The following is a 27,641-nucleotide window of genomic DNA, read 5'->3' as shown; positions in this document are numbered from 1 at the left end:
TGTTTCATATTTGTTAACTACCTCTGACTAGTTTAAAAAAACTCCCTAGCATCTTCTTCCTCAATTTTAAGTGGATGCTTTTAATTTTATTTTGGTTTATTGCAGTTATTTACATATCCACTAGAAGAGATATTTTCCGTGTCCAAACCTCCATTCAAATGTTGGGTGACTTACTGGTTTTATTTTTGTGTTGTTCACCCGTTCCTCCCAATTTCCATTGAAATCTCAGAAACAGTAGTAACTTGGATGCCTGAGGTGGAAAACACTTTGGAAAACTTTAGCCTGTTTGAGTAGGCATTTCTCAAACCACGCCATCAGTGCACAGCTGTGTATAGAGGGCCTTTGGATGGTGACTTCCTACTGTTATCACCCTCAGCCCTCTAGCATATATGTGAGACCCTTTCCCTCTCTCCATTCACTGCTGGCCTGTACTCTGTCTTGGATCTGAGACTTTGCTTCAGATTTCTTCAGAAGTAGTCTTTTGAAGGATACTCGAGTTGTTCTGATTCAGTTAGGACTTTTACAAGTCATTTAAATGTGTTATTCTTTTATTGTCTCATCTGTAAAACAAAGACAGTAATGCCTGTTTATCTTTTTTCATTTCATATCTTTATTGAAATACAGTTGACTTACAATGTTAGTTCCAGGTGTGTGTGTGTTAGTCCCTGCCGTATCTGCCTCTTTGTGACCCCATGGACTGTAGCCTGCCAAACTCCTCTGTCCATGGAATTCTTTAGGCAAGAATACTGGAGTAGGCTGCCATTCCCTGCTCCAAGCTTCAGGTATGCAACACAGTAATTCCATCCTAGCCTATTTGTCTTATACAGTTGTTTTAAGACTCAAAATAAAATAATGTAAGTGGAAATGCATTTGAATATAGCAATAGTATTTAGGATAGTGTGTTGCAATGTCTGTAGTAATGCAAAATATTATTTTGCTATAAAATTTCCCATGTAATTCATTACACCTTGGTTGTGAGAATCCTAAGTTAGCTTAACATTAGAGTTCAGAGGTAACTTGAAAATTTTTTTTTTTTTCTCTTCACAGAAAAAGATAATGCTAAATATGTTTTTAGACACAATGATGGCCGATCCTCCTCCCCAGTGCCTTGTCTGGCTACCTCTCATGCACAGGCTTGCCCACGTGGAGAATGGTAAGCAGAACTTTCATCATTCAGTCCCGTGTGCTACAGGAAGTATGTGAACAGATAATATTTGTAATGTTCTTAGCTATTGTCACTGAAAATTGTAATTGACATTTGTTGGCACTCCATCATTTGAATTTGTAGTTTCGGCTTTCAAAGAAGAGTATTTATTTCTCAAAAAAAAAAAAAAAAAAAAAAGAGGAAAGAGGACATATTACTTAGGATACCAATGTAGAAATATCAGGTCAGAAAACTTTGTGTTTCGAACTCTAGGCTTTTCCCCCTAAATTCCAGATGATTGTTTTCTGCTTGATCCCACCCAATTTAGCCATGACTTCCTTTTTTCCCCCTGTAGTTTATAAAAAGCTTAGCTCCAAAAAATTGAATGTATTAAATATCCACCATTAAAATTATAATTATTTTGGAATAGTTTAAAGGAAAGTAGCTAAGATAGAATTTGGTACTTGGTTTCACCAGTACTGTTTTTTCCTTTGCTACCGCGCTACTCTCAGTATTCTCCCTAAGTGCATGCATGCCAAGTGGCTTTAGTGGTGTCCAGTTCTTGTGACCCCATGGACTGTGGAGCCTGGCAGAATTCTCCAGGCAAGAATACTGGAATGGGTTTCTTCCTGACCCAGGGATCAAACCTGTGTCTCTGGCATCTCCTGCTTTGGGAGGCAGGTTCTTTACTGCTAATGCTACCTGGGAATCTTTGTTTCACTTGGAACTGAAATGATATTTACCTCTGAGTAACTTCTTAGGTTTTTCTAGTATTGTTATCAGCTTATCTCCTTGTTTAGGTTGTTTCAGTTCATTAAAGGAAAGGCCCTGGTTTTCTCTGGACCTTCCCTTCGCTCATGGCTCTTGCCTGTCTCTCCTTATTCCACAGAAGAGAAAGAGTGAAAGGTGACAGGCACTAAAAATTAGAGTCCTCGTCTTCATTTTGTAAGAATGAGAGAACATAACCATACTCTTATACCTTCTGCCTCCTATTCATATCTTTTTTTTTTTAATTTCTCAGCCTTTTGCCCAATTATGACTTTAGTTCACAAGTCCTTAGATGCAAGATTATTTTCCAAAAGTTCTGGAATTTCTTGAGTAGACTAAAACAGTTAAATTTTAAACAGTATTTTTGGAAAGAGATTTGTGCTATTAAATTATAACAATATTGCTTCCTTGGGGGAGCAATACTTTTATAGTCCTAAATGTTTTAGTAGTTTCATATCCAGCTCATTTTCATAAAGTCATTTTAGGCCTACTCTGCCAAGTAGAGGGAATCTCATTTGTTGAGATGTATTATCATTATCCATGTGAACATTTTGTTGTGACTTTCTATGTAGTATTTATTGATTACATTCTCATGTGATTAACACTTTGATTACTCTTTAGAAATATCTTGGTGACAAAAATTTAAATTTCTTAGAGGAAGTTTAAACTTTCAATTTCTCATTCCAGACTTTAATCTTTCTGTTATTCTTTAGTGATCTTGTTGCATTATTTTTTTCACCAAGTGCTCAGGTTTTGTCCTTGTTTGTTTTGAGTCTTGATTCTCTAGTTAACCTACATTGTTGGAAGCAGGACTAGAAGTCCTTATAATTGAGATAAGATTGCCTTTGTATCCATAGGGCCATAAAGAGCTATTCAAATGATGATTTGGCTATTAACACCCCTCTTTCCTTTGACTTAGACTTGTGTTCAGAACTGAATTGGCAAAGGGAACAATGTTGCTTTCAACATTTTAAAGTATAAATAACAATCTGTAATACACAGTTGTGCATTTATTGCCCACTTTCCACTCAATGAACTGGACTTTCAGGCCCCAGTAACCATTATAAATCCTAACTGCCAGCTGGCAGTTTTCCACCAGGTAAGATGCTGTGTGAGGCGGAGAAAAGAGTGGCAGGTCACTGAGTTTCCCTTCCTCCAAATCACTGCCCCTTCATTGGTTAGATTAGAGTACTTTATTTTATGTTAGTACTTAGAGCTCTTACCTAAAACTAGTACTTTTTTAAAAAATTAAAAAAAAATTTTTTTTAATTGAAGGACGATTGCTTTACAGAATTGTGTTGGTTTCTGCCAAACCTCAACATGAATCAGCCATAGGTGTACATATGTCCCCTCCCTCTAGAGCCTCCCTCCCACCTACCTCCCCATCCTCACCCCTCTAGGTTGTTACAGAGCCCCGGTTTGAGGTCTCTGAGTCATACAGCAAATTCCCATTGGCTATCTATTAAAACTAGTATTTTGATGTGGCTTGCCTTACTGTTTTTTTTTTTTCACCAGTTCCCATTTGCTCCCCAGTATGTAATAGTATTTAATTCAGCAAACATTTCAAGACCATCAATCCAAGGGACTGTGTGAAATACCACTTTGCAGTTAATAGAGACACATAGCATGTCGTCCTGACCCTCACAGATTTTATGTTAGTGAAGGAGACATGTCCACAGCCAACAATATACATCTCTTTGGATTGGAAGAGAAATTTGGAGTGAAGGTGTCTCTCCTCCTTACTTATACATGTATGCAAACTTTGAGACATGAATGATGTTTTAAAGAAGGAAATTGGTTTCTAAGGTGAATTGTAATTGATTCTCAATGGGACCTTTTGGTATTGTCTTTTTATTTCAGTAAATGGCTGGTTCAGTTCAGTTCAGTAACTCAGCCCTGTCCAGCTCTTTGCGACCCCATGAACCGCAGCACGCCAGGCTTCCCTGTCCATCACCAACTCCCGGAGTTTACCCAAACTCATGTCCATTGAGTCAGTGATACCATCCAACCATCTCATCCTCTGTTGTCCCCTTCTCCTCCTGCCTTCAATCTTCCCCAGCATCAGGGTCTTTTCCAATGAGTCAGCTCTCTGCATCAGGTGGCCAAAATATAGGAGTTTCAGCTTCAACATCAGTCCTTCCAAGGAACACCCAGGACTGATTTAGGATGGAATGGCTGGTTAGATGAACTAAATAGAAGACAGTTGCAGTTCTTCAGTTCTAGTCGTGTACACCTTGGCTTTTATTTTGGTCTTCCACTGCACTGGCCTTCTTCTCCAAATGACAGTGACTTCTCTCTCTCTCTCTGGCCCTCTCCTCCCCACCCTCAAGTCTTCCACCCTGTGGAGTGCTCCTATTGCCGCTGCGAGAGCATGATGGGTTTCCGGTACCGGTGCCAGCAGTGCCACAACTACCAACTCTGCCAAAACTGCTTTTGGCGAGGCCATGCCAGTGGCCCTCACAGCAACCAGCACCAGATGAAGGAGCATTCCTCTTGGGTAACTGCTCTGTGTCTCAGTCTGTGTCCCCAGCACTTATCTGTTTCATCGGTAACAGCACTAAGGGCTTCTTTCCTGATAGATGCCTATCAAATGAGGATGTGGCGTCATAAAATATTAACCCTGACTTTCATGATGGGGTTTGCAGATATGTTGTGCTTCATCACTTGATTTGACAAGCAGAGTTGTTGTTGTTTGTTTTTAACATTTTGCAACTTTGTATTCACATTAAATAAAATATCACGACCATCTTCCCTTGACAAGACATTTGCTTTCACAAAACTGAGCTTTGTTTTTACATGTGTCGTACGTATTAAAGATGTTCCAGAGTGTATTTTGTGCTTTTCTTGAGCATTTAGGGTCAGTGCTGCAGTGCACATGCTTTTGAGGAAATCTTTGTGCACATTCTAAATTATCTCATTAGCATAAGTTCCTACAAGAAGCTAGCTGTGTTATGAGGAAGATTTAAATTTCTCTTTTGCAGGCAAATTTTATTCATGCTTATAGGATTTAAATGTTGCAAAGAAAGCTGCATAAGATGAAGGTAGATTTTTGCCTCTTGAAAATTGGGGAAATACTGTATTTTACAGTTGCCGCATTGATGTCTACTTTCAAAAGTAGTCTTCTAAATAACAATATTTAGGTGAAGGTCAGTGTTTTTAATTTCTCTGTGTAGTGTTTATAAATCATGTAACAAGTTTAGCATCAGTCATTTTTTTTCTTCCCTCCATCCAGTTTATTTCCAAAGTTTTAAAAAATGCCATATTTTTATTTCCTAGCAGTTGCTATAGTCTTGTTTTAAAACTTTTTTCTCTAGTTCTTGTTTGTTGATTGGTTGGTTGGTTTGCTAAAAGGTAGAAAAATATTCAGGGTCATAAGTATAATTGTGGATCTAGGTTCTTTAGCCTGGGCATCGTACTAAACTTTAAGTATTAGAAAGCTTCATTATTGGCGGCTGGGAGCAGGTCTTTTTTCTTTTAGTTAACCTTCTTAAAACTCAACCAAGAAAAAAGCAAATAAGGGATTAGTTAAAATCTAAGAGCAAACTTTAATCAAGTGTGTACTTCATTTCCTACATCTTTGATAATGTGTTAGAGATCATTTTTTTATTAGATGGCTTTTCAGTTACAATTAAACCATAAAATTTTGTTAAACTGAACCTCCTGTCCTGAGTCTTGTTGTATTGTAAATTCCAATTTTTTTTTTTGGTTGAAGAGACATTATTTTAAATTTTTTAAAAAGGCAAAGGGGGGAAAAAAAAACCCAACAGTTTATTCTCTTTCATTGGCTAGGAAGAATTTACAGATTTTAAAATTGTTACTTTTTCTTCAAGTTTAAGTCTCCCATGCTGTTAATTGACTTTTTAGTATTTTTTGGCTGTTTCTTGTTTAGAGTCTCACTCTTTACACTGAGATAGCTCTTTGCTATCTCAGAATGATTGGATTCTCTGAGTGTATCTACTGAAAATTCTCCTTCTAGATGTCAGGGCTAGGAGGATAAGGATCTTCTTTTTCACCTCGGTTTAAGCTTGCTCATTTAGCTAATTTATAACCCTTGTAGAAATGGGAATTTTACATTTATTTAAACATCAGTGATTGAATATTGCTCTATGATTTACAAAGCAGTTTTTCATACCCTGTTGATCTATAGCATACCTAAAGTACAGAAATCACATGTGAATTTTAAAATTTCTATTTGATCCTCACAACACTCTTGTGAAGTGTGATACCCATTAAAAAAAAATTTCAGTTTTGTTTTTTTTTCTAGTTTATTCATTCATTTTTGTGGTGGTGACTTAAGACTTCAAGAACATCAAGTGTTATCAGCAAACATAATTTTGATGCTGGTGTCATAAATGTATCAGTTCTGAATTTTGATGAGTATATACATTATGATGGTCAGTGCATCCTGGGAGGATCTTTTAGCAGTGTGTGTGTGTGTGTGTGTTTGTGTGTGTGTGTGTGTGTGTAACTTGTTTTTAAGATTAGGGCTCTGTGTGCAGTGTTCTTGTTCTTCAAGGAAGATATTGGTGAATTTTGAGGCTAATTGGGTAAAGAAGTTTCCACCTAAGAAAAGATATATAGTCAGTTTAGTGGTAATTTTTTTGAAGTTTGTCCACTATATTTGTATTAATATTTTGAATGAATGTTTCTCTGTATGTTTATAACAGATGAATTTAGTGTGCATGAATTCCATTATAGATTTGATATGTATATCGTTGGTGCTGGGAATTTTTATTTTTCCAAAAGTTCTGTTTAATGTTTTATGTAAGTAACTACGCAGTATACTTCATTATTCTTTTAGTCATCAATCCATTCTTTCACCTTTCTTATAGAAAAGAAGCCATATGGTACCATACTTGTGATTCATTCTGTCCATTTATTTATTCAAAAGATATTTTTTGAGCATCTGCTATGTTCCAGGCAGTGTAAAAGGCTTATGAGATCTATCTATGAACAAACCGGACAAAGACTCCTACCTTCAGTTCAGTTCAGTTGCTTAGTCATGTCCGACTTTTTGTGACCCCCAAGGACTACAGCACGCCAGGCTTTCCTGTCCATCACTGACTCCCAGAGCTTGCTCAAACTCATGTCCATTGAGTCGGTGATGCCATCCAACCATCTCATCCTCTGTCTCCACCTTCTCCTCCTGCTTCAATCTTTCCCAGCATCAGGGTCTTTTCAAATGAGTCAGTTCTTTGCACTAGGTGGCCAAAGTATTAGAGTTTCAGCTTCAACATCAGTCCTTCCAATGAATATTCAGGACTGAGTTCCTTTAGGGTTGACTGATTTGTTCTTTTTGCTGTCCAAGGGACTCTCAAGAGTCTCCAACACCACAGTTCAAAAGCATCAATTTTCGGTGCTCAGCTTTCTTTATAGTCCAACTCTCACATCCATACATGACTACTGGAAAAACCATAGCTTTGACTAGATGAACCTTTGTCGGCAAAGTCATGTCTCTGCTTTTTAATATGCTGTCTAGGTTGGTCATAACTTTTCTTCCAAGGAGCAAGCATCTTTTAATTTCATGGGTGCAGTCACCATCTGCAGTGATTTTAGAGCCCCCCAAAATAAAGTCTGTCACTGTTTCCACTGTTTCCCCATCTATTTGCCATGAAGTGATGGGACCGGATGCCATGATCTTCGTTTTTTGAATGTTGGATTTGAAGCCAGCTTTTTCACTCTCCTCTTCGTACTCTGGTGGAGCTTAAATTTTAAGGGGTGTTAAAGAGACCACTAGGGCTTGCCAACATCACTGTTTTCCTGTTTTTGCTGGGCACACATCTAGACTACATTTTTCAGCCCCTCTGTATCTAAAAGGACCATGTGAATAACTCTTACCAGGGGAATATGATTAGAATGATACATGTCTTTCCAGAACAAGGCAGTTAATAGCTGGATGCCTTTTCTATTTTCTTTATCAGCTTAATGGAGAGAATTTCTTTAGGATCCAGAGAGGGTGAAACTATAAAACTTCTTAAGGACTCTGAGAGGTAACAATTATAAAATGAAAGGAAACTGGGTCTTTGAACAATGGGTGGGAAGAATCCTGCCAGCCTGTGTGACTCTCAGAGGAGCAAGAAAGAAACCTTGTATTAACCCACTGAGGTTTTAGTTTTTGCAACAGTGGTTGATACTAGAAGTGGAGTTCTATTAAAGCAAAACCTTTAAATTTGTTTCACTGACTTAGCAGTCAGGTAGCACGCTGATGAGGACACTGACATTGGGCATGGGAAGGACAGAAACCCAGGTTCCGCAGAGGTGACCGGTTTCGAAATTTGTCATCCATGATAACTTGGGAAACCTACCTCATGCCAGGCTAACTCTTGGTTAAACATTGGAAAAGGTCACAGTGTGTGTTGACTTATTGTTAAGGTATTACGTGAAAGAGAGGAGGTAAGGGAAGAATTGGCTAGTTTTCAAGCAAAAAAACGAAAGGAAGTAGAGAAAGTTGGGGCAGAGAAAGGAAAAGCAGACTGTTTTAGAGAGCAGGAGGTAAGAGTTGAGAGAGGCTTCGAGCATCAAAGACCTAGTAAACATTCTCAGTTGAAAACAAGTGACCCAGTCCTGTGGCCAAGCTCAGATGAAGGGTCAAAGTCCATCAGAACTGCTGCTCTCACAGAATTATCTTGCTCCCACCTGCATAGCTTCTGATTTACCGGCTCCAGGATACACAGAACCTGGACACAGGCCGTTTTTGAAAGTTCCCCCAAGTGATTCTGTTTTGCAGCCAGAGTCGGAAACCGCTGACCTATTGTTTCATCTGGCCTCCAGGTGGCTGCTGTTAGTTGAAAGCAAGAGTCAGGGAGGGAAACGCATAAATCAGGATTGAGAATTGTGTCTGGGAAAGAACTTAGTGTGTGGTTTCTGGCACATGGAACTGACTAGAAACAAATAGATCAAAGGCCTGCTAAATTTTTGAGGGAATTATATTGGCAATGGAACCATGAGCCTATTTGAGCTGTAAATGTAAAACTATTTAAGGACCCAGAATTTGCTCTGGAAAGAGGTGGGTTGTGAAGGTTTTACAGCCCCTTAGGAGGGCATGCCAGAGCCCACTTGAACCAAGGAGGATATTGGATGAAGAAGAACCTTCTGCTCTTGCCCTGCTATTGTCTGTTGGGACTAGGGAGGGCGGGTGCAGATAACACACTTGTTCAGTTCATAGGATGCAGCCTCAGGAACTGCACATGTTTTTCTTCCTGGATCAGTTCAGTTCAGTCAGTCAGTTGTGTCTGACTCTTTGCAACCCCATGCACTGCAGCACACCAGGCCTCTCTGTCCATCACCAACTCCTGGAGTCCACCCAAATCCATGTCCATTGAGTCAGTGATGCCATCCAGCCATCTCATCCTCTGTCGTCCCCTTCTCCTCCTGCCTTGAATCTTTCCCAGCATCAGGGTCTTTTCCAACGAGTCACTCTTCACATCAGGTGGCGAAAGTATTGGAGTTTCAGCTTCAACATCAGTCCTTCCAATGAACACCAGGACTGATCTCCTTTAGGATGAACTGGTTGGATCTCCTTGTAATCCAAGGGACTCTCAAGAGTCTTCTCCAACACCACAGTTCAAAAGCATCAATTCTTCTGTGCTCAGCTTTCTTTGTAGTCCAGCTCTCACATCCATACATGACCACAGAGGCAAGGTAGTTTACAGCAATTGTGTCTTCTCCAGTCTCTCTGTCTTCACGCTTCCCACTCCCTCTGTACATTTGCCCAAATGAAAGGATCTCTGTTAGTTCCCAGAGGCAGAGTCCTTAGATGAAAGGAAGCTGGGTACCTGAATGCCTGGATCAGAACCCGTCTGCCAGTTTATACTCTTGCATGAGCAAGAAATCAGAAAAAGGAATGAAGGGTAGGAGTGGAAGAGTCTTAGAGGCCTTGTTGACAAAATGAGATTTGAGTGGTCTTAGAAGCTTGCCTACAGACATCTGGGAAGAGCAGGAGTTTTCAGTGTCATGGCTGTAGAGCAAGACTGTGCCTGAATTCAGGGAACAAAAAAAACCCAGAGTGGACAGAGCAAGGGGAGAGCTGTAGGAGAGGAGGTCAAAGAGGTGACAAGGGCCTTGGTGGCCATTGTGAGGACTTCGACTTTTACTATGAGTGAAAGAAGGACTCTTTACAGTTTTGAGTAGAAAAATAGCTTGCATTGATTTATATTTTTAAATGATCAGTCTGGATGCCATGTAAAAAGTGAACAGTGGAAGGGAAAGATAGAAGCAGGCCATTTTGGAGAGGTAATTGCAGGAGTTAAACAAGACATGATAGGATATTAGCAGTAGAGATAAAAAGAATTAGTAGCAGATAAAAAGAATGGAATTAAGATATGTTTTATAAATCTGTCTCATGGGTTGAATGTGGCTTGTGAGAGGAAAGGAGTCCAAGGAAATGCTAAGATTTTGTCCTAAAGTTATAAGGATGGAATTGCCATCAGCTGAGGCAATGGCAGCCCACTCCAGTACTCTTGCCTAGAAAATCCCATGGACAGAGGAGCCTGGTGGGCTGCAGTCCATGGGGTCGCTAAGAGTCAGACACGACTGAGTGACTTCACTTTCACTTTGCACTTTCATGCATTGGAGAAGGAAATGGCAACCCACTCCATTATTCTTGCCTGGAGAATCTCAGGGATGGGGGAGCCTGGTGGGTTGCCATCTGTGGGGTTGCACAGAATTGGACATGACTGAAGCAACTTAGCAGCAGCAGCAGAGATGGGGAAGGTTTGGGCTAAAGATCATTTAACAGTGATTATAAAAAAAACACAAAAACCTACAATACTACATCTAGAATACTTCCTCCAAATCTGAATCATTTAAATATGGTAATAAAAATTCTACTGAATATGATGAGTAGTTATTTGAATAAAGTTTTTCTTTTAAAAGTATAATTTAATAGAAACTGTGATAGTCTCTGTGACTGAGTTAACCACTTAAATCCTCGTTGAGATCATAAGGCTGGGATGATTGACAGGAGCCATCTCTGTGTGGGCCTCTGAATGTGGCTTCTGCTTTTCATGGTGTGGATTCTGTGTTTTAAGAGAGAACATCCCTGCAGGAAGCAACTGGAGTACCAGCGTGCCTGGCGCACTGGGGAAAGCCACAAGGCCTTGTCTGACCTGGCTGTGAAGTTTTATCATAATACTCCACCATATTCTGTTGGTCACGTTTGCTAAGGCTAGAGAAGGGACTTCATCTCTGATGATGGTGAGGTGGTAATAAAATTTATTACAGTGAGCATGGGTGGCAGGAGGGATCACTGCAGTTATGTTTGGAAAATACAGTCTGCCACCCAGAGGATAAAGCCTTACAATCTGAACAGGGATTTCCACCCAGCCAAGGAGACTATCAAGTTTTTCTGCTAAATTAGTGCAGGTTGGCGGCATTAAGTTTATTCATACTGTTGTGCAGCCATCACTGCCATCCATCTCTGGGACTTTTTCATCGTCCCAAACTGAAACTCTTAATCCTTTCCTGATAATGCACGGAGGATGGAGATAAACAAGCCTGCTCCCACTCCTTGCCTTCCCCTCTGCCTTACATTCTGATCTCTGTGCATTCTGGTCTTCACTTTACCAAGAGAAATTTGACCAATTCCCATGTGGTCGTCACTGCACGATAGGGAGTATGTGTGTGTGTACAAAGTACACTTGTACCGCAGTACAGTTTGTTGGTAGACTGTCTTGGTAGAGGTAGTTATGTAACTTAGCTGAGGATATGGAAATTTCACCTTTCTTCCCACCAGATGGCAGACTCCACCTCAGAACAAAGTTATCCTATACTTGAAAACCTATAAATGACAAAGTATTGGATTTAACAACCTCTGTTACTGTGATTGCTTGTTTTCTTTTTTGAGTAAATGTTAATGGGCAACTCATATATGTCCAGTGTAGTTGTTTGGGCAGTAATGATATTAAACCATTTACTTGAAGGAATCAGAGAAGCTTATGTTGTTATAGACTCGAAACAGTTAAGACTGTTGACTTTTGTCAGAAGCAGATTTCATTTTCATGTGGTTAGTATACCTCGCCTCCCATCTCTAAAATTCTAAAAGATAGTATGTCTTCATGGAGGAGGAGGTATGTTTCTTGGCCATGCCCCTGTTTAGTTCTAAATAGTTTCATGTCATAGTTCAACAGCTACTTTGTACATAGTACAAAACTAGGCAGGAAGATTATTTTTTACTTTTAAAAAAATCTTTATTATTTATTTTTTTGGTTGTACCACTTGATGTGTGGGATCCTAGCTCCCTGACCAGGGATCAGACCCATGCTCCTTGCATTGGAAGAGTAGAACCTTAATCACTGGCCCACAGGGGACATCCCAGGACGACTATTTTTTAAAGGCATAAAACAGTATCCTCACTTTTAGCAAGTTATAGAAAGAGGTGAGATACACAGGTAAAGAAAATTGGTACAAAATCTAGTCCCTTAGGCCAGTGCCCCATGCTCCTCAGAGAAACTGCTGAAACTTACACACTGTGGCTTACACTCCTTGTTGACAGCAAGGAGAGCAAACCAGTCGATCCTTAAAGAAATCAACCCTGAATATTCATTGGAAGGACTGATACTGAAGCTCCAATCCTTTGGCCACCTGATGCGAAGAGCCAACTCATTGGAAAAGACTCTGATGCTGGGGAAGATTGAGAGCAAGAGGGGAAGTGGGTGACAGAGGATGAGATGGTTGGATGGCATCACAGACTCAATGGACATGAGTTTGAGGAAACTCAGGGAGATAGTGATGGACAGGGAGGCCTGGCGTGCTGCAATCCATGGGGTTGCAAAGAGTTGAACATGACTTAGTGACTGAACAACAACTCAATGTTAAACAGTTGCCACTGAGCTGACAGTTGCATTCCTAGGTGAAACTTGAGAATTCTCTTTTGAGAACTGGAGATACTCTGTCCACACAAAAGCTTGTACATGAATGTTCATAGAGACAGCATTCAAAATACCTAAAAAGTGGAAGTAGACCCAAATGTCTGCCAACTGATGAACAGATAATCAAAATGTGTTATGTCAACATAATGGAATATTACTAGGCAACAAAAAGGAATGAAGTACTGATGCATGCTTTCATGGGAAGAACCCTTGAAAATATGTAAGTGAAAGCAGTCAAACATAAAATGGTACATAGGGTATGATTCCATTTATATGAAATGTCCACAGTAGGCAAATATGTAGAGACAAGGTAGGTTAGTGGAGTGGGGAAAAAGAGTACTGAGTTTCTTTTGAGGGTGAACAAAAGATCTGAAATGAGATACTAGTTTTGGTTAACAACTCTTTTGAATATATTTTAAAAACCACTGAATTGTGACTTTAAAAAGGTGAGTTTTATGATATGTGAAGTATGTATCTCAATAAAGCTGTTAAAAATTGGTCAGGGAAAGTTTTTCTTAAGAAGTGACATTTGAGCTGAGATTGGAATGACTAACTTGAGGTTGGTGGTTATGAATTCAAAGTCAGACCAGTTGGTGAGGTTGTGCATTTTACTTCCGCCCCCTCCAGTGTGTGAGAAACAGAGTAGGTAGAGTTGGTGTTTTAACAGAAGATGACGAAGGGAGAGAGCTGGCGAGAGAGGTTGGAGAGTCAGCAAAGAAGTGAACGTAATAATGGGCCGTAGTGTGCAAGTTGGGTAAAGAGAGAGATGAGACTGTGAGGAAGGTAAGGGGCTGGGTGAAGCTGGTAGGCTCAATGACGTTTAGGTCCCACTGGTGTTGAATTGTTGCTGGAGGCAGGACGCTGGAAGGAGCAAGCTAGAAAGATAGAAGTTGGTGTGAGAGTAGGGTGCTTGACTCAAGGTTTTAGATAATATATGACAATTGTTAATACAGTGTTCTAGAACAAGACTTGAAACTGGTGGCTGATGCAGAGTGGAGGGCAGGTTGTTGTAGGAGAGTTCAGGGAAGACCAGTGTATCAGTTTCTTAAAGTTGCTGTAACAAATTACCACAGACATGGTGGCTTAAAACAGAAATTTATTCTGTCACAATTCTGGACACCACGATCTTTTATTTTAAAGTTTATTTTATTGAAGTGTAGTTGATTTACAGTGTTGTGTTAATTTCTACTGTACATCACAGTGATTCCGTTTTATATATACATATACATATATACATTCTTTTTCACGATCTTTTTCACTATGATTTGTCACAGAATATTGACTATAATTAAAGCTTCCCTGGTGACTTAGCCAGTGCTGGAGATGTGGGTTCAGTCCTTGGGTTGAGAAGGAAATGGCAGAATGGAGAAGGAAATGGCCACCCACTCCAATATTCTTGCCTGGGAAATCCCCTGTCCATGGTGGGCTACAGTCCATGGGTCACAAGAGTCAGAAATGACTTGATGACTAAATGACAGTGACAAATTGAACATAGTTCTCTATGCCATACAGTAGGACCTTGTTGTTTATCCCTTCTATGTGTAACAGTTTGCATCTACTAACCCCAAACTCCCAGTCCATCCCTCCCTCACCTCCTCCTTCGCACCCACAAGTCTGTTCTCTGTCCGTTGACACCGCAATTTGAAATCAAGATGTGAGCAGGGCGACACTCCCTCTAGAGGCTCCAGGGAAGAATCCATTTGTGTTAGGGTTCTCCAGAGAAACAGAATCAATTGGGTTTACATTTATATAAGAAGTGATTTATTGTAAGGAATTGGCTCATGCAACAGTAGAAGCTGACAAGCCCCCAGATCTGTGGGAAGAGGCAGAAAGCCAAGAACCCAGGACAGCCAAGGCTGTAGTTCCAGCTTGGGTCTGAAGGTGTGAGAACCAGAACTGATCATGTAGGTCTGTGTCTGAAAGGCCTGCAGGCATGAGACCCAGGAAGAACAGATGTTTCCATTCCAGTCCAAAAGCCAGAAAACCCAGTGTCCCAGTTCAGAAGAATTCTCTCTTTCTTGAAGGAGGGTCGGACATTTTATTCCGTTCAGGTCTTCAACTGATTGGATGAGGCCCACCAGTCTGAGAAATCTGCTTTACTCAGTATACCAATCTGTGTTAATCTCATCCAGAAACACCCTTATAGGAGCACTCAGAATACTGTTTGCATGTCTTGGCACACTTGGCATAGATGAGTTGGCACACAGAATTTACCACCATGCCGTGCTTTGTCTCTTCCGCTTTTGTGGCTGTTGTCTTTCCTTGACTTGTAGCTGCCTCGCTCCCGTCTCTCCTCCTTGGTCACATGGCCGCTTCCTCTTCTCTTTCTTCTCTGTGTGTCTATCTTACAAGGATACATGTAATTGCATTTAGGGCCCATCCAGATAATCCAGGATAAATGCTTCCTTCCCAGATCTTTAACTCAGTTACCTATTTTGCCATTGAAGGTAATAATTGCTCTTCTGACATATAGGGTTCCAGAGGTTAGGATTTGGGCATATCTTTTGAGGGGTTCACCATTCAATCAACCACAGTAGTGTTTGGGCAACTTTGTGAATGTTGAAATGAGTAAGAATTATGGCAGTAATATTGAACTCCACTAGAGAGGGATATTTAGGGTTTTGGTGACATGAAATTCACGTCATGATCACATGAAATTCAAAAGTAGGGTTTTAAGGAAAAGGGGAGAAAATCTGAGAATAGCTATCAGGTTCTAGGAGGACATCTCCCCCTCACCCCTGCGGGAGATCCAGCTGTTTGAGGGATGTGAGAGAAAAAACGGCTGCCACTTGAATAGCTGCAGAGGAAGCCAAGCCTTCAGGGAAATCCAGGTTTCCTAGTAGAGCAAGAAGGTGAAAGTAAGACTCAGAGGAGAGGCTCCTCAGACAGAGAAGGGGTTTTGCTGATGGTAGACTTGCAGACGAGTTGAAGGATTTGAGAGTGGACGGTTAGTAGGAGATGGGGTCTTGTGAGGCTGTGCAGAACCTTATGAAATCAAAGTCCAAGTGGGGGACTCGAGTCTCTTATGAAACAGGTGTAACCTGTGATAAAAGTTGTACTGAAATTAGCCTGTCTCCTAGGCAGATCATGGTGCTGCTGATGAGAGTATTGTTGGGAGAGGGTCTTGCCAGGAGCACGTAGACCTCTGGGTTCCCATCTTTTTTTCTTTTTTTTTTTCTTATGCAATTTTAAAAAATTTATTTATTTTTAATTGAAGGATAATTGTTTTACAGTATTGTGTTGGTTTCTGCCAAACATCAGTATGATCAGTCATAGGTACATATTGGTCCCCTCCCTTTTGAACCTTCCTTCCTCCCACCTCCCTCCCCATTCCCCCTCTGTTGGTTGTTACAGAGCCCCACTTTGAGTTTCCTGAGTCATACAGCAAATTCCCATTGGTGCTCTATTTTACATGTGGTTATGCATGTTCCGTGTTAATAATCTCCGTGCATCCCACCCTCTCCTTCCTCCCCGCCATTCATAAGTCTGTTCTCTGTGTCTGTGTCTCCGCTGCTGCCCTGCAGATAATTTCATCAGTACCATCTTTCTAGATTCCATATATGTGCGTTCGTTTACAATATTTGGTTTTCTCTTTCTGACTTATTTCACTCTGTATAATAGGCTCAGATTCATCCACCTCATTGGAACTGATTCAAATGCATTCCTTTTATGGCTGAGTAATATTCCACTGTGTGTATGTACCACAGCTTCTTTATCCATTCATCTGTCGATGGACATTTAGGTTGCTTCCATGTTCTAGCTATTGCAAATAGTGCTACAGTGAACATTGGGGTGCATGTGTCTTTTTCAATTTTGGTTTCCTCAGGGTATATGCCTAGGAGTGGAATTGCTGGGTCACATGGTACAGCAAAAGCAGTTCCAAGAGGCAGGTTTATAGCAATTCAATCCTACATCAAGAAACAGGAAAGACACTGACTAGACAACCTAACTTTACACCTAAAACAACTGGAAAAAGAAGAACAAAAACACCCCAGAGTTAGCGGAAAGAAGGAAATTATAAAGATCAGAGTGGAAATAAATGAAAAAAGAAATGAAAGAAACAATAGTAAAAATTAATAAAACTGAAAGCTGGTTCTTTGAGAAGGTAAACAGAATTGACAAACCTTTAAGTAAAAGGTAAAAAAGAGTAAAAAAGTAAAAAAGAGAAGAATCAGATCAACAAAATTAGAACTGAAAAAGGAGAGGTTACAGCAGACGATGGAGAAATGCAAAGTATCATAAGAGACTGTTATGGGTTCCTGGCTTTATTCCCTTTCATGGTAGTGTGAAGATCTGGGGAGATGTGACCTGAAGTTCTCTTGATGGCAGCTACACTGGCTGCTTCATTGACCAAGAGCTTCCTTCTGAAATTATGAATTTCTTGGGCCCTCCAAGAGGTAAAAGGAATAGGCTAGAGGTATCCTGACAGCATGTATCAGCAATTTCAGTGGGTTCAGTGGGGTGTTTTACGTATTGCTCTTCGTAGCATCTGAACATTGCCCCAGTCTACTCTGATATTTGGATGCACTATATCCTTAAACCCATTTACAGCTGCAGAAGTGCTGGGTTTGAAAGCAGAACACTTGAAATGGACCTAGGTGTTTAAAAAGATGGACACTTATTCAAAAAAGTATTGGTGTGTAGTTTATGAAATAAGTCTTTTTTTTCAACTAGCCTGATTATTTTTAGAACAGAAATGACAGGGAGGTTTTCCATTGCAAAGAAATGTATGACTTAACCGAAACCAAGCAGTTCTTCAAGTGAGCGGTTTCCTCTGGCAGTCATCTCACCCGCAGCCCTTTCTCCAGCGTTAGATCTCTTTTGATTCTTACAAGTGGCCACCAGAGCCGAACTGAGGAATGTGTATCCTGCTTCCATGTGTAGAGAGAATTAGAGGAATCTGTAGGACACAACAGGGTGAATTGTTGGTCTGTTTCTGCATTAACTCAGATCTATCAGTGATGATTGCCAGTGTGTCTAATACATTCTGAGATCTGTAGATACAGATTTATGGTAGAACTGCTTTTCTAAATACACATTATACATGTGTATTGTTTATTTATCACCTTTTATTTCTGCTTAATGACTACAAAATGTCCAGTTATGAAACCGATTACAATAAACCCATATTTTCATGGGTTGCATCATGAAAAGGAACCCATATTCTGTGCAGCAGTCTCTCCTGAGCTGCTTTTTTTTTTTTTTAATTGAAGTATAGTTGATTTACAGTATTATGTTTGTTTCAGTTGCAAACACAGTGATTCAGTGAGCTGTCTTTTCTTCTCTTGCTGTGACCTCTGAATGTTTTCACATAGTTCCGGGTTTTAGATGACCCTCCCCACCCACCCTCCAGCACTTACAGATTTTTGTGGTTCTGAATTCCAGCCCAGGCTTCTGGTCCAGGTTAAGACTCCTGTAGTCACTGGTCCTGTAGACATTTCTGTCTTGAAGTCTCACTAGCTTTTCTGTCAACACATGGTTCTAATAATTTTTTCAGTCAATTTTCTTTTTAAAAAATTTTTACTTATTTATTTTTGGCTGTGCTGGTCTTCGTTCCTGCCCGGGCTTTGCTCTAGTTGTGATGGGCAGGGGCTGCTCTCTAGTGGCGGTGCATGGGCTTCTCATTGTAACAACTTCTCTTGTTGCAGAGCGTAGGCTCTTGGGTGCACGGGCTTCAGAAGTTGCTGCATGTGGGCTTAGTAAGTAGTTTAAGCCCCTGGGCTCTAGAGCGCAGGCTCAGTAGTTGTAGCACATGGGCTTAGTTGCTCTGCAGCATGTGGGATCTTCCCTGACCAGGGATCAAACTCGTGTCTCTTGCATTGGCAGGCAAATTCTCTACCGCTGAGCCACCAGGGAAACCCCAGTCAATTTTCTTAGACTTCTAAGTAGCTAACTATATTGCCTATGGGAAACAGTAACATAATCATTTCCCAATAGTTATACCTTTATTTTTTTAACCTTTATTTTGGCAAGAACTTCTGGATCAGCACTTCCCAAAATTGCCTGAAAAGAATCAGCTGGGCAGCTTGTTTTAAATATACAGAGTACTAGGTCTCTGCCCTTGGGAGTTTTAACTTAGTAATACTCTTGCCTGGAAAATCCCATGGATGGAGGACCCTGGTAGGCTGTGGTCCATGGGTCGCTAAGAGTCGGATACGACTGAGCAACTTCACTTTCCCTTTTCACTTTCCTGCATTGGAGAAGGAAATGGCAACCCACTCCAGTGTTCTTGCCCGGAGAATCCCAGGGATGGGGGAGCCTGATGGGCTGCCGTCTATGGGGTAGCACAGAGTTGGACACGACTGAAGCGACTTAGCAGCAGCAACAGCAGCAGGTCTGGGTTGAGGCAGAGGAATCTGTTTTATTTTTAAATAAATACCATAGGAATTTTAAAATCTTCAGATAATGTTGGGAAACACCGTTTCAGAGCTAATATTTTAATAGTGGTGATAGACTTTGGTTCTCGGCTATGGAGCATCTGTATCACGTGTGATGTTAATTGACTTCTGGTTCTGTTCCTGCCTTCACCTATGGCATGGTCTGTGACAGCCGTTGGAGATGTGTGCCCAGGTGTCAGTGGGCGGTCTCAGTCAGGCAAAGAACTTTCTGCCCTGATAATTATTCCATAAGCATTTCTAGTACCTGTTCTGCTTCAGGCTGCAGAAAGTGCTACCATACGAAGAAGCACACAGTGTGTCCTATTGGTTTTCATGCCTTCTCTAACCTCCACCCTCCCTTTCGCGGGACTCTGGATGCCTGTGAAACTTTTTCCATAGTACACTTGTGTGCTCTGCTCCCTTTTTGTCTTAGCTGACTAGACCCTTTGTTTGCCCAAACCTGAAGTATTGGTCATAGTTCTTCCTCATCCTACCCTGACATGCAGTCTGTTACTGCGCGTGAGTCAGAGAACTGTCTGTTCCATATATGCTAGAAGCAGCGTCCAAATCAGAGGTGATTTATAACACACTGGGGGTTTATCTTATGTTAATGGAGTAATGGTCTGAAAGTGTCTATAGTTGTGTCTTTGGACTGGAACTTTTAGCTATAGCTGGGACTTTTAGCTGTAGCTCATAGATAGCACTGTGACCGTGCTGAACTATTTCCAATTCTTCTTCTACCATATTTTCTTACTTTTATATCTTTGAATCTGTTGTTCTAGCTACGTTTGCCTCCTCTCTTCCTCTTCCTCCTCAATTTCCCTTGCCAACTTCTGTTCAGCCTCTGAGATTCAGCTCAGCCGTTGCCTCTTTTCCTGAACCCCAAGTTGGTTTATGTGTCTTTTCTTGCTCTGCTGTGGCATACTGAATAGAAGGCACTTGTGCTATTGTAATTATCTGTTCACTTGTCTGTATATTCTGTTAGCTTGTAAGTCCTTAGTATGTTGCTAGCCTGTATACCCCAAGCATTTGTTAAAGAATTTTATAAAGTTGGCATCTCCCACTTATTCCAGTTTTTAAACTACTTTTGATCATGAGAATGTTCATTTTGTCTTCCTTGACTTGCAAAAAGTGTGAGAGATTGATAATGTCCAATTTTGGCAAGAATGTGGAGGAGAAGACTTGGTAGAAGTGTGAACTGATGCAACATTTGAAAGATAAAGTTTTAAATGCGTATAACCCTTGACCCAGCAATTCTCCATATAGGAATTCTCCCACAAAGACCCTTGCACCAGGTATATCAGGGTTTAGGTATAAAGAGATGACCAAAATATCCAACAGTAATGAAATGGTGAAATTTATTATGGTATATATATGTGTATGTGTGTGTGATTATATATATATAATTATAGCTATGGAATTCTGTGTAGCAGTCAAAATAACTGAACTAGATCTGTATGTTCAGATATGGAAAGAGGTCCATAATATATATTCATTTTCATCCTTCCTCAGAAATAACCTCTGCTTTGAATTTAGTGCTTAACACTTCCATTCATATTTTTGCATTTTTATTACACATGTGTATGTGACTATTAAAACATATGGCATTATTTCTCATATTTTTTATTTTTTATTGAAGGATAATTGCTTTAGAGAATTTTGTTGTTTTCTGTCAAACCTCAACATGAATCAGCCATAGATATACATATATCCCCTCCCTTTTGAACCTCCTTCCCATCTCCCGCCCCTTCCCACCCCTCTAGATTGATACAGAGCCCCTGTTTGAGTTTCCTGAGCCATACAGCAAATTCCCGTTGGCTATCTGTTTTACATATGGTATTGTAAGTTTCCATGTTACTCTCTCCATACATCTCACCCTCTCCTCCCCTCTCCCCATGTCCATAAGTCTATTCTCTATGTCTGTTTCTCCACTGCTGCCCTGTAAATAAATTCTTCAGTACCATTTTTCTAGATTCTGTATATTGACTTCATCAGAATAGCATCATCCTGTAGCTTCTTTTGTTCACCTACATTGTTTATAAAATGATCTCCATACTGATATGGTTATTTTCAATGCCATATAAAATTCAGTTCTGTTAATATACCACATTTAATTTATTCTCTTATTGCCTGACATTCAACTTTTCCAAACAAAGCTTTAGTAGATTTTCTGGTACAGGTCATCTCATGCAGCCCAGAGAGTTTTTCTATGGTATAATTTTAATAGTGGGATTCCTGAGTCCAGAAGAGTGTTATGACTTATTTATGCTTAACGTAGCAATTGTTGGTTCTTCAAGGGTACCCCTCCCAACCCCAGGGTTGATAACGTATGGAACCATAAATACTATATTGGCTGTTGCGGTGCACATAGGAATGTCAGTCTGTTGATGTTGAATGCCAACAAATCTGTATAATTTTTTTTTCCTGAAAAAGAAACTGTTTGCTACTCAAGCCAAGTTCTCCTTTTCTTTACACAACTCCAACCTCAGGTCTTATTGAGCCAGTTGAAATAGCAGTGGTTCCTTTTTTATGGGTCAAGAGGTTATAATTTATAAGCATGTTTCAGAAGCCATATGTGAACTAATTACTTTTTATTCTACCTAGATATAGTCTCATAAGTGAGAAACAAGGGCAGGAAAGTATTGCTCTTCAGGATAGGAGTAGCATCTAGGGTGTTCTTGCTTGGAAATAGTTGACATGAGCAGCTGAGAGGGGCTCAGAGCAAGTGACAGAGTGACTCTGGTAGTATAACCTGGTGATACAGGTGTCTCAGGCAGATGTAGTGTACGTAGGACCTTGGGTTGGCGAGGCAGAGGTGCTTGATGAATTCTTGGAGAACAGGGATCCTGTGTTCATAAGACTAGCTACAAAGCTTTTCCATGAGGTTGGCACCTTCTGTCCCTTCCTTCACTCTCACTGAAAACAAGTCCTGCTTCTCCCTTTCAAGTAAGCATGAGCACAGATAGGATAGATGGTCTCAACAAGGAGCCTTGACTACAAAGATGAGCACTTCATTAAAAATCACCAGAAACAGTTATGCAAAGGAGATCGCAGAAGCGTTTATTTTGGACATAGAATTCATAGAATAAGTGGGACTAGATTTTAAAATTGTGTAGTTGAACTCTTGGAGAGATGTGAACAGTTTTTAAAAAATTAACTATTTTTGACTGTATTGGGTCTTTGTTGCCAGAGCAGACTTTTTCTAGTTGTGGTGAGCAGGGGTACTTGGCACCCTAGTTGTGGTACTTGGGCTTCTCAGAGTGCTGGCTGCTCTTGTTAAGGAGCATGAGCTCTAGGTGTGTAGGCTTCAGTAGCTGTAGCATATGGTTACAGCTCTCAGGCTTAGTTGCCCTGTGACATGTGGGATCTTCCTAGACCAGGGATCGAACCTGTGTCCCCTGCCTCAACCACTGGGCCAACAGAGAAGTTCCAAGCTATTTTATCTACCAAAAATAACAAAGTATTGATTCTGGAATTTTAAAGTTTGATTGTCAAAATAAGAAATTCATTAAGTGGGCTGATCATCAGTGTCTGTAACTTAAGAGAAGATTTGTGAGCTGGGTACTAGAGCAGAAAATTGTTCTTAAACACATGACGGAAGGACAGAGTAATAAGAAAAAAAAAAAAAAGACATGGAGGATAGATTGAGAAGTGCCATCTAATAACAGTTCCAGAAGGAGGCTAAAGAGAATGCATAGAAGTTATATTTAAAGAAGTAAGAAACCCAATTTCAAGGTGGTTGACCAAACACATTTTCCCACTTACCCTCTGGACCAAGCCCATAGAAATAATAAAAAATTAAGTTTAATAAATTATCTTTGAAGATTGAAAAGAAATGTTCCTGACCTGAAGCCATAAAACATTTTTAAGTGAAGGGGTGTATGTAAAGGAGAAGTTGCAGAAAGGAACTGCTTAACAGTGCCTGTTTGAGGTCATCACTACTACTGAGACCCTGAAGCTCTCTGCTGATTTTGTCAGAAAAGATTCAACATGAGGCCCCCAGCAAGGAGGCCACTATTGGCTAAGATGGCAAGTGAACAGTCCCATGGGAGATGTTTACATGGTCATGAAAACCCAGAGGGAGCTTAGCACAGTGAAATATAAACAGCAGACCTACACCCTGTGGGTTAGAACAGTCAGAAAGAAACTTTAAAAATAGGTCAGTCTAATTTCCTTAGAGGACCAAGGATAGACTTATGAAACTATAAATAATAACGAAAATGAAGAATACAGTTGTTGAACAAACTCACTAGACGGGCTGCAGAGCAAACTGGATATAGCTAAAGAACAGATTATTGAACTGAAAGATCAGGGCAAGAAATTCTCCCGGAACCCAGCATTAAGAGATAAGAGTATGTAGACAGCATATATGTTTTTGTTTGTTTTTATATCCATTCAGCCAGTCTGTCTTTTAATTGGAGAGTTTAATCCATTTATATTTAAAGTAATTATTGATATATATGTTCCTGTTGGCATTTTCTTAATTGTTTTTGGTTTGTTTTTGTAGGTCTTTTCCTTTTCTTATGTTTCCAGCCTATAGAAGTCATTTTAGCATTTGTTGTAAAGCTCATTTGGTGATGCTAAATTTTCTTAACTTTTCTTTGTAAAGTTTTTGATGTCTCCATCAATTTTGAATTTTGAGACCCTGCTGGGTAGAGTAATCTTGGCTGTAGACTTTTTCCCTTTCATTACTTTAAATACATCCTGCCATTCCCTATGGCCTGCAGAGTTGAAAGGTCTGCTGTTGACTGTATGGGGTTTCCCTTGCATGTTACTTGTTGGTTTTCCTTTGCTGCTTTCAGTATTTTTTTCTTTGTGTTTAATTTTTGTCAGTTTGAGTAATATGTGTCTCAGTGTGGTTCTCCTTGAGTTTATTCTGTATAGGACTCTCTGCATTTCTTGGACTTGATTGACTATTTCCTTTCCCATTTTAGGGACGTTTTCAACTATAATCGCTTCAAAAATTTTCTGATTCTCTTTTGCTTCTTCTGGGACCCCTATAATTCAAATGCTGGTACATTTAATATTGTCCCAGAGGTCTCTAAGACTGTCCTCAATTCTTTTCATTCTTTTTTCTTTATTCTGCTGTTTAGCAATTATTTCTGCCATTGTATCTTCCAGTTCACTTATCTGTTCTTCTTCCTCAGTTATTCTGCTACTGATTCCTTCTAGAGTATTGTAAATTTCAGTAATTGCATTATTTGTCATTGTTTGTTTGTTATTTCTTTTAGGTCCTTCTTAAATATGTTAAAAATGGTTCTTGCATTTTCTCCATTCTATTTTCAAGATTTTGGCCATCTTTACCATCATTCCTCTAAATTCTTTTAAAGGTAGTTTGCCTGTTTCCTCTTGTGGTCTTGTGGGTTTTTACCTTGTTCCTTCATTTGTACAATATTTCTCTGTCTTTCCATTTTATCTTACTGTGTTTGAGGTCTCCTTTCCCCAGGCTGTAGGGTCTTAGTTCCTTTTGTTCTTGGTCTCTGCCCTCCGTGGTGATGTTAGTCCAGTGGTTTGTGTAGGCTTCGTGTTGGGAGGGACTTGTGCCTGCATTCTGGTGGGAGGAGGTGAGCTTTTCTCTTCTCTGATGGGCAGGATTGTGTGGGGTGGTAGGTATTAGGGTGTCTGTGGGAAACCTGTCTGCTGATAATTGGGTCTGTGTTCTTGTCTTGCTGGTTGCTTGGGTGAGGCGTCTTGCCCTGGGTGCTGCTGACAGCTGGGCGATGGTGTGTCTTGGATACAGGTAGAGGCCTTCGTGGGAGTTCTCACTAATTACTACTCCCTAGGGTCAGGAGTTCTCCGGCAGTCTAGTGTCCTGGACTCAGTGCTGCCTCAGATTCTCAGGCCTGATCTATGATCAGGGAACCAAGCTCCCCAAGCCATTTATCAAGGGAATAAAGAGGATTAAAACTAACAAATAAAAAACAAAAAACTAGGAAAACAAAAAAAAGAACCCTAGACAAATGGCAAATGCGGTAGCAGGTGGATAGTAACAAAAGCAAAGGAACATTGACACACACACAAACAAAACCAAAGCAGTCCAAAGAAGAGCACAGAGAGTGACCTGGCGGACAAAGGAAATAAGAAATAATACCAACCAGTGAAGAGCAACACTAACAAACATGAAACAGAACACAAGACCAAAGCAGAGAGCCAGCTGAGGAATAAAGCAAAGGAAAGAAAACACGCCAACATGGTGGGGGGGGAAAGAAAAACAACAGAAATGCAGAGTTAAATAGAAGTATTTTAAAAGATTTAAATATATTAAAGAATAACTATGCCAAGAAAAGAACAATAAGAAAAACAAAAAAAGGAAAGGGGGGAAAAAAGGAAAAAAAAAAAAGCAAATCCCACAAAATTGCAAAAAGTCAATGTAGAGGTAGACATATATAGACAAAATACTAACAAAAAGTGTGATTAAGAAAAAAGTTCTCAAAATCTTAAAGTGCGTGCTCCTCAACAAGAGAAGCCACGCCACAGCTACATAAAGAACCACACGCAGCAACGAAGACTCAACACAACCAAAAATAAAGAAGGAAAGAAAATTTAAAAAGAAAATGTAAAGAATCCAGGGACTTCCCTGACAGTCCAGTGGTAGACTCTGCACTTCCAATGCAGGGAGCCTGGAAGGACTGATGCTGAAGCTGAAGCTCCAATACCTTGGCACCTGATGCGAAGAACTGACTCATTGGAAAAGACCCTGATGCTGGGAAAGATTGAAGGTGGAAGGAGATGAGGACAACAGAGGATGAGATGATTGGATGGCATCACTGGCTCAATGGACATGAGTTTGAGTAAACTCCAGGAGTTGCTGATGGACAGGAAGGCCTGGCATGCTGCAGTCCATGGTGTCGCAAAGAGTCAGACACGACTGAGTGACTGAACTGAACTGAACTGGACTGAACTGAACTGGATTCCATCCCTAGTTGGGGAACTAAGAGTCCACATAGTGCATGAAGTGAAAAAAAAAAAAAAGAATCCAAATGTATTAGATTAATCACTGGTTTTAAGAAATAACAGCAGAATGTCTTCAAGGGGCTGAGGAAATAAATTTGAACTTTAAATTGTATTCTCATCCAAACTATCTTTCAGCAGCATGGATACTATACTAACGTTTTTCAGAATATAAGGACTTTGAAAGCCCTTTGCTAAAAGAGCTATTTAAAGATCCATTGCAGAAAGAAAATAAATGAACCAAAAAAGGGACTAATGGGATTTAAGAGAAAAAAAAGAAGCAGAGAAATCAGAAAAACAGTGCTGAATGTAGATAAATATTGGTTGTAGGATATATGATGATTTTTAGTAAGTTGTGACTTAAATCAACAAAAATAGCAACTTGGAATTTGTGGTTAAGGAGAACAAAAAGGAAATTAGAAGCTAACTATAGCCTTCTATCCCCACTGAAAAATATGCATACAGGATGAAAAATAATAACAAAACTGAAACGCAGAATTCAGCTTGAAGAAAAGTCAGAGAAATTCTTGGCTATCAAAAATTAAATTCCAAATTGTGGTATCCCCAGGATTTATCAGATTGGATACTGAAGTTAGGCCAGTGGTTGGGGTTATTAGTGCCTCTGAGGTATAGAAAATCTACCTTGGGTCTACTCAAGGTGAGTAGAACTGGTACTTTTGTAAAGTTTAAAACTTTATAAGGGCTGCCTCCTTGTGAAAGAGGGGCTCAAATTACTCCTCTGGCCCAGAGAGAGTACAAAGATTCCCCTACAAAAAACAGTCTCCACTAAAGGTGAGCTCATTTTCAAATATTGCAAACTCTATTATAAAGCGATCTACTGTGAAGGAGAATCAGCTAGCACAACTTTAGGGTGCCAAGGACTTTAGAACATTGTACATTTTAAAAATTCAGGGAAAAAGTTTAGGAATAGTGACATTTGAAAAGGGAATAAGTCTATGACAAAGGAACAAACTGAACTTCTAGAAATAAAAAATAATAAGGTTAGACTCAGTGGAGGGGTTAAATGGCAAATTAAAGGCAGCTACAGCAAAAATTAGGAAATGGAAAATAAGTCTGAGGAAATTAACCAGGATAGAGAATACTGAACACAGATACTGAGAAATGAAAATGTGAAAGTCCATTGAAGAATTTGAAGGATAGAGTGAAAGATCAACCTAGAATTCCATACCTAGCAAGTCTGTTTAAGAGCAAAGAAAGAATATATATTTTCAGAAAAATTCTCAGTGGGTTTGCCACCAATAGACTGTTGCTAAGGGAACTAACAGAAGATATGCTTTGGGGGAAAAATGAATTGAAGCAATAAGAAAGAAATGGTACACGGCAGAGTTAGTAAATGTGAGTAAATTTAAGTAAGCACTGTGTGTAAAATAATAATGACTAATAATTTTATTGGTCTGAAAATAAGATGCAGCTGAAGTACTAATCAACCATGCTATGAATATAGTTGAGGCATGGTTAGAATGAAAGGATTTTAAGTTACAAGATGAGAGTACAGATACTGACTAAGGTTGT

General features: G+C 39.9%; 1 protein-coding gene across 1 annotated transcript in view; it reads left to right on the top strand.

The window, feature by feature from the left end:
• DTNB (dystrobrevin beta) overlaps positions 1-27,641 on the top strand; it is a 209,167-nt gene that overhangs the window by 54,598 nt on the left and 126,928 nt on the right. The window contains exons 6-7 of the mRNA XM_068964051.1: positions 1,048-1,153; positions 4,243-4,409. Of these exons, the coding sequence (XP_068820152.1) occupies positions 1,048-1,153; positions 4,243-4,409 (273 nt within the window). The remainder of the gene's footprint in view (positions 1-1,047; positions 1,154-4,242; positions 4,410-27,641) is intronic.

Source organism: Capricornis sumatraensis, chromosome 1 (genome assembly GCF_032405125.1).
Source record: "Capricornis sumatraensis isolate serow.1 chromosome 1, serow.2, whole genome shotgun sequence".
Classification (NCBI taxonomy): Eukaryota; Metazoa; Chordata; class Mammalia; order Artiodactyla; family Bovidae; genus Capricornis; species Capricornis sumatraensis.
The sequence above is the reverse complement of the archived record's forward strand: the minus strand, read 5'-3'. Positions and strand labels throughout refer to the sequence as shown.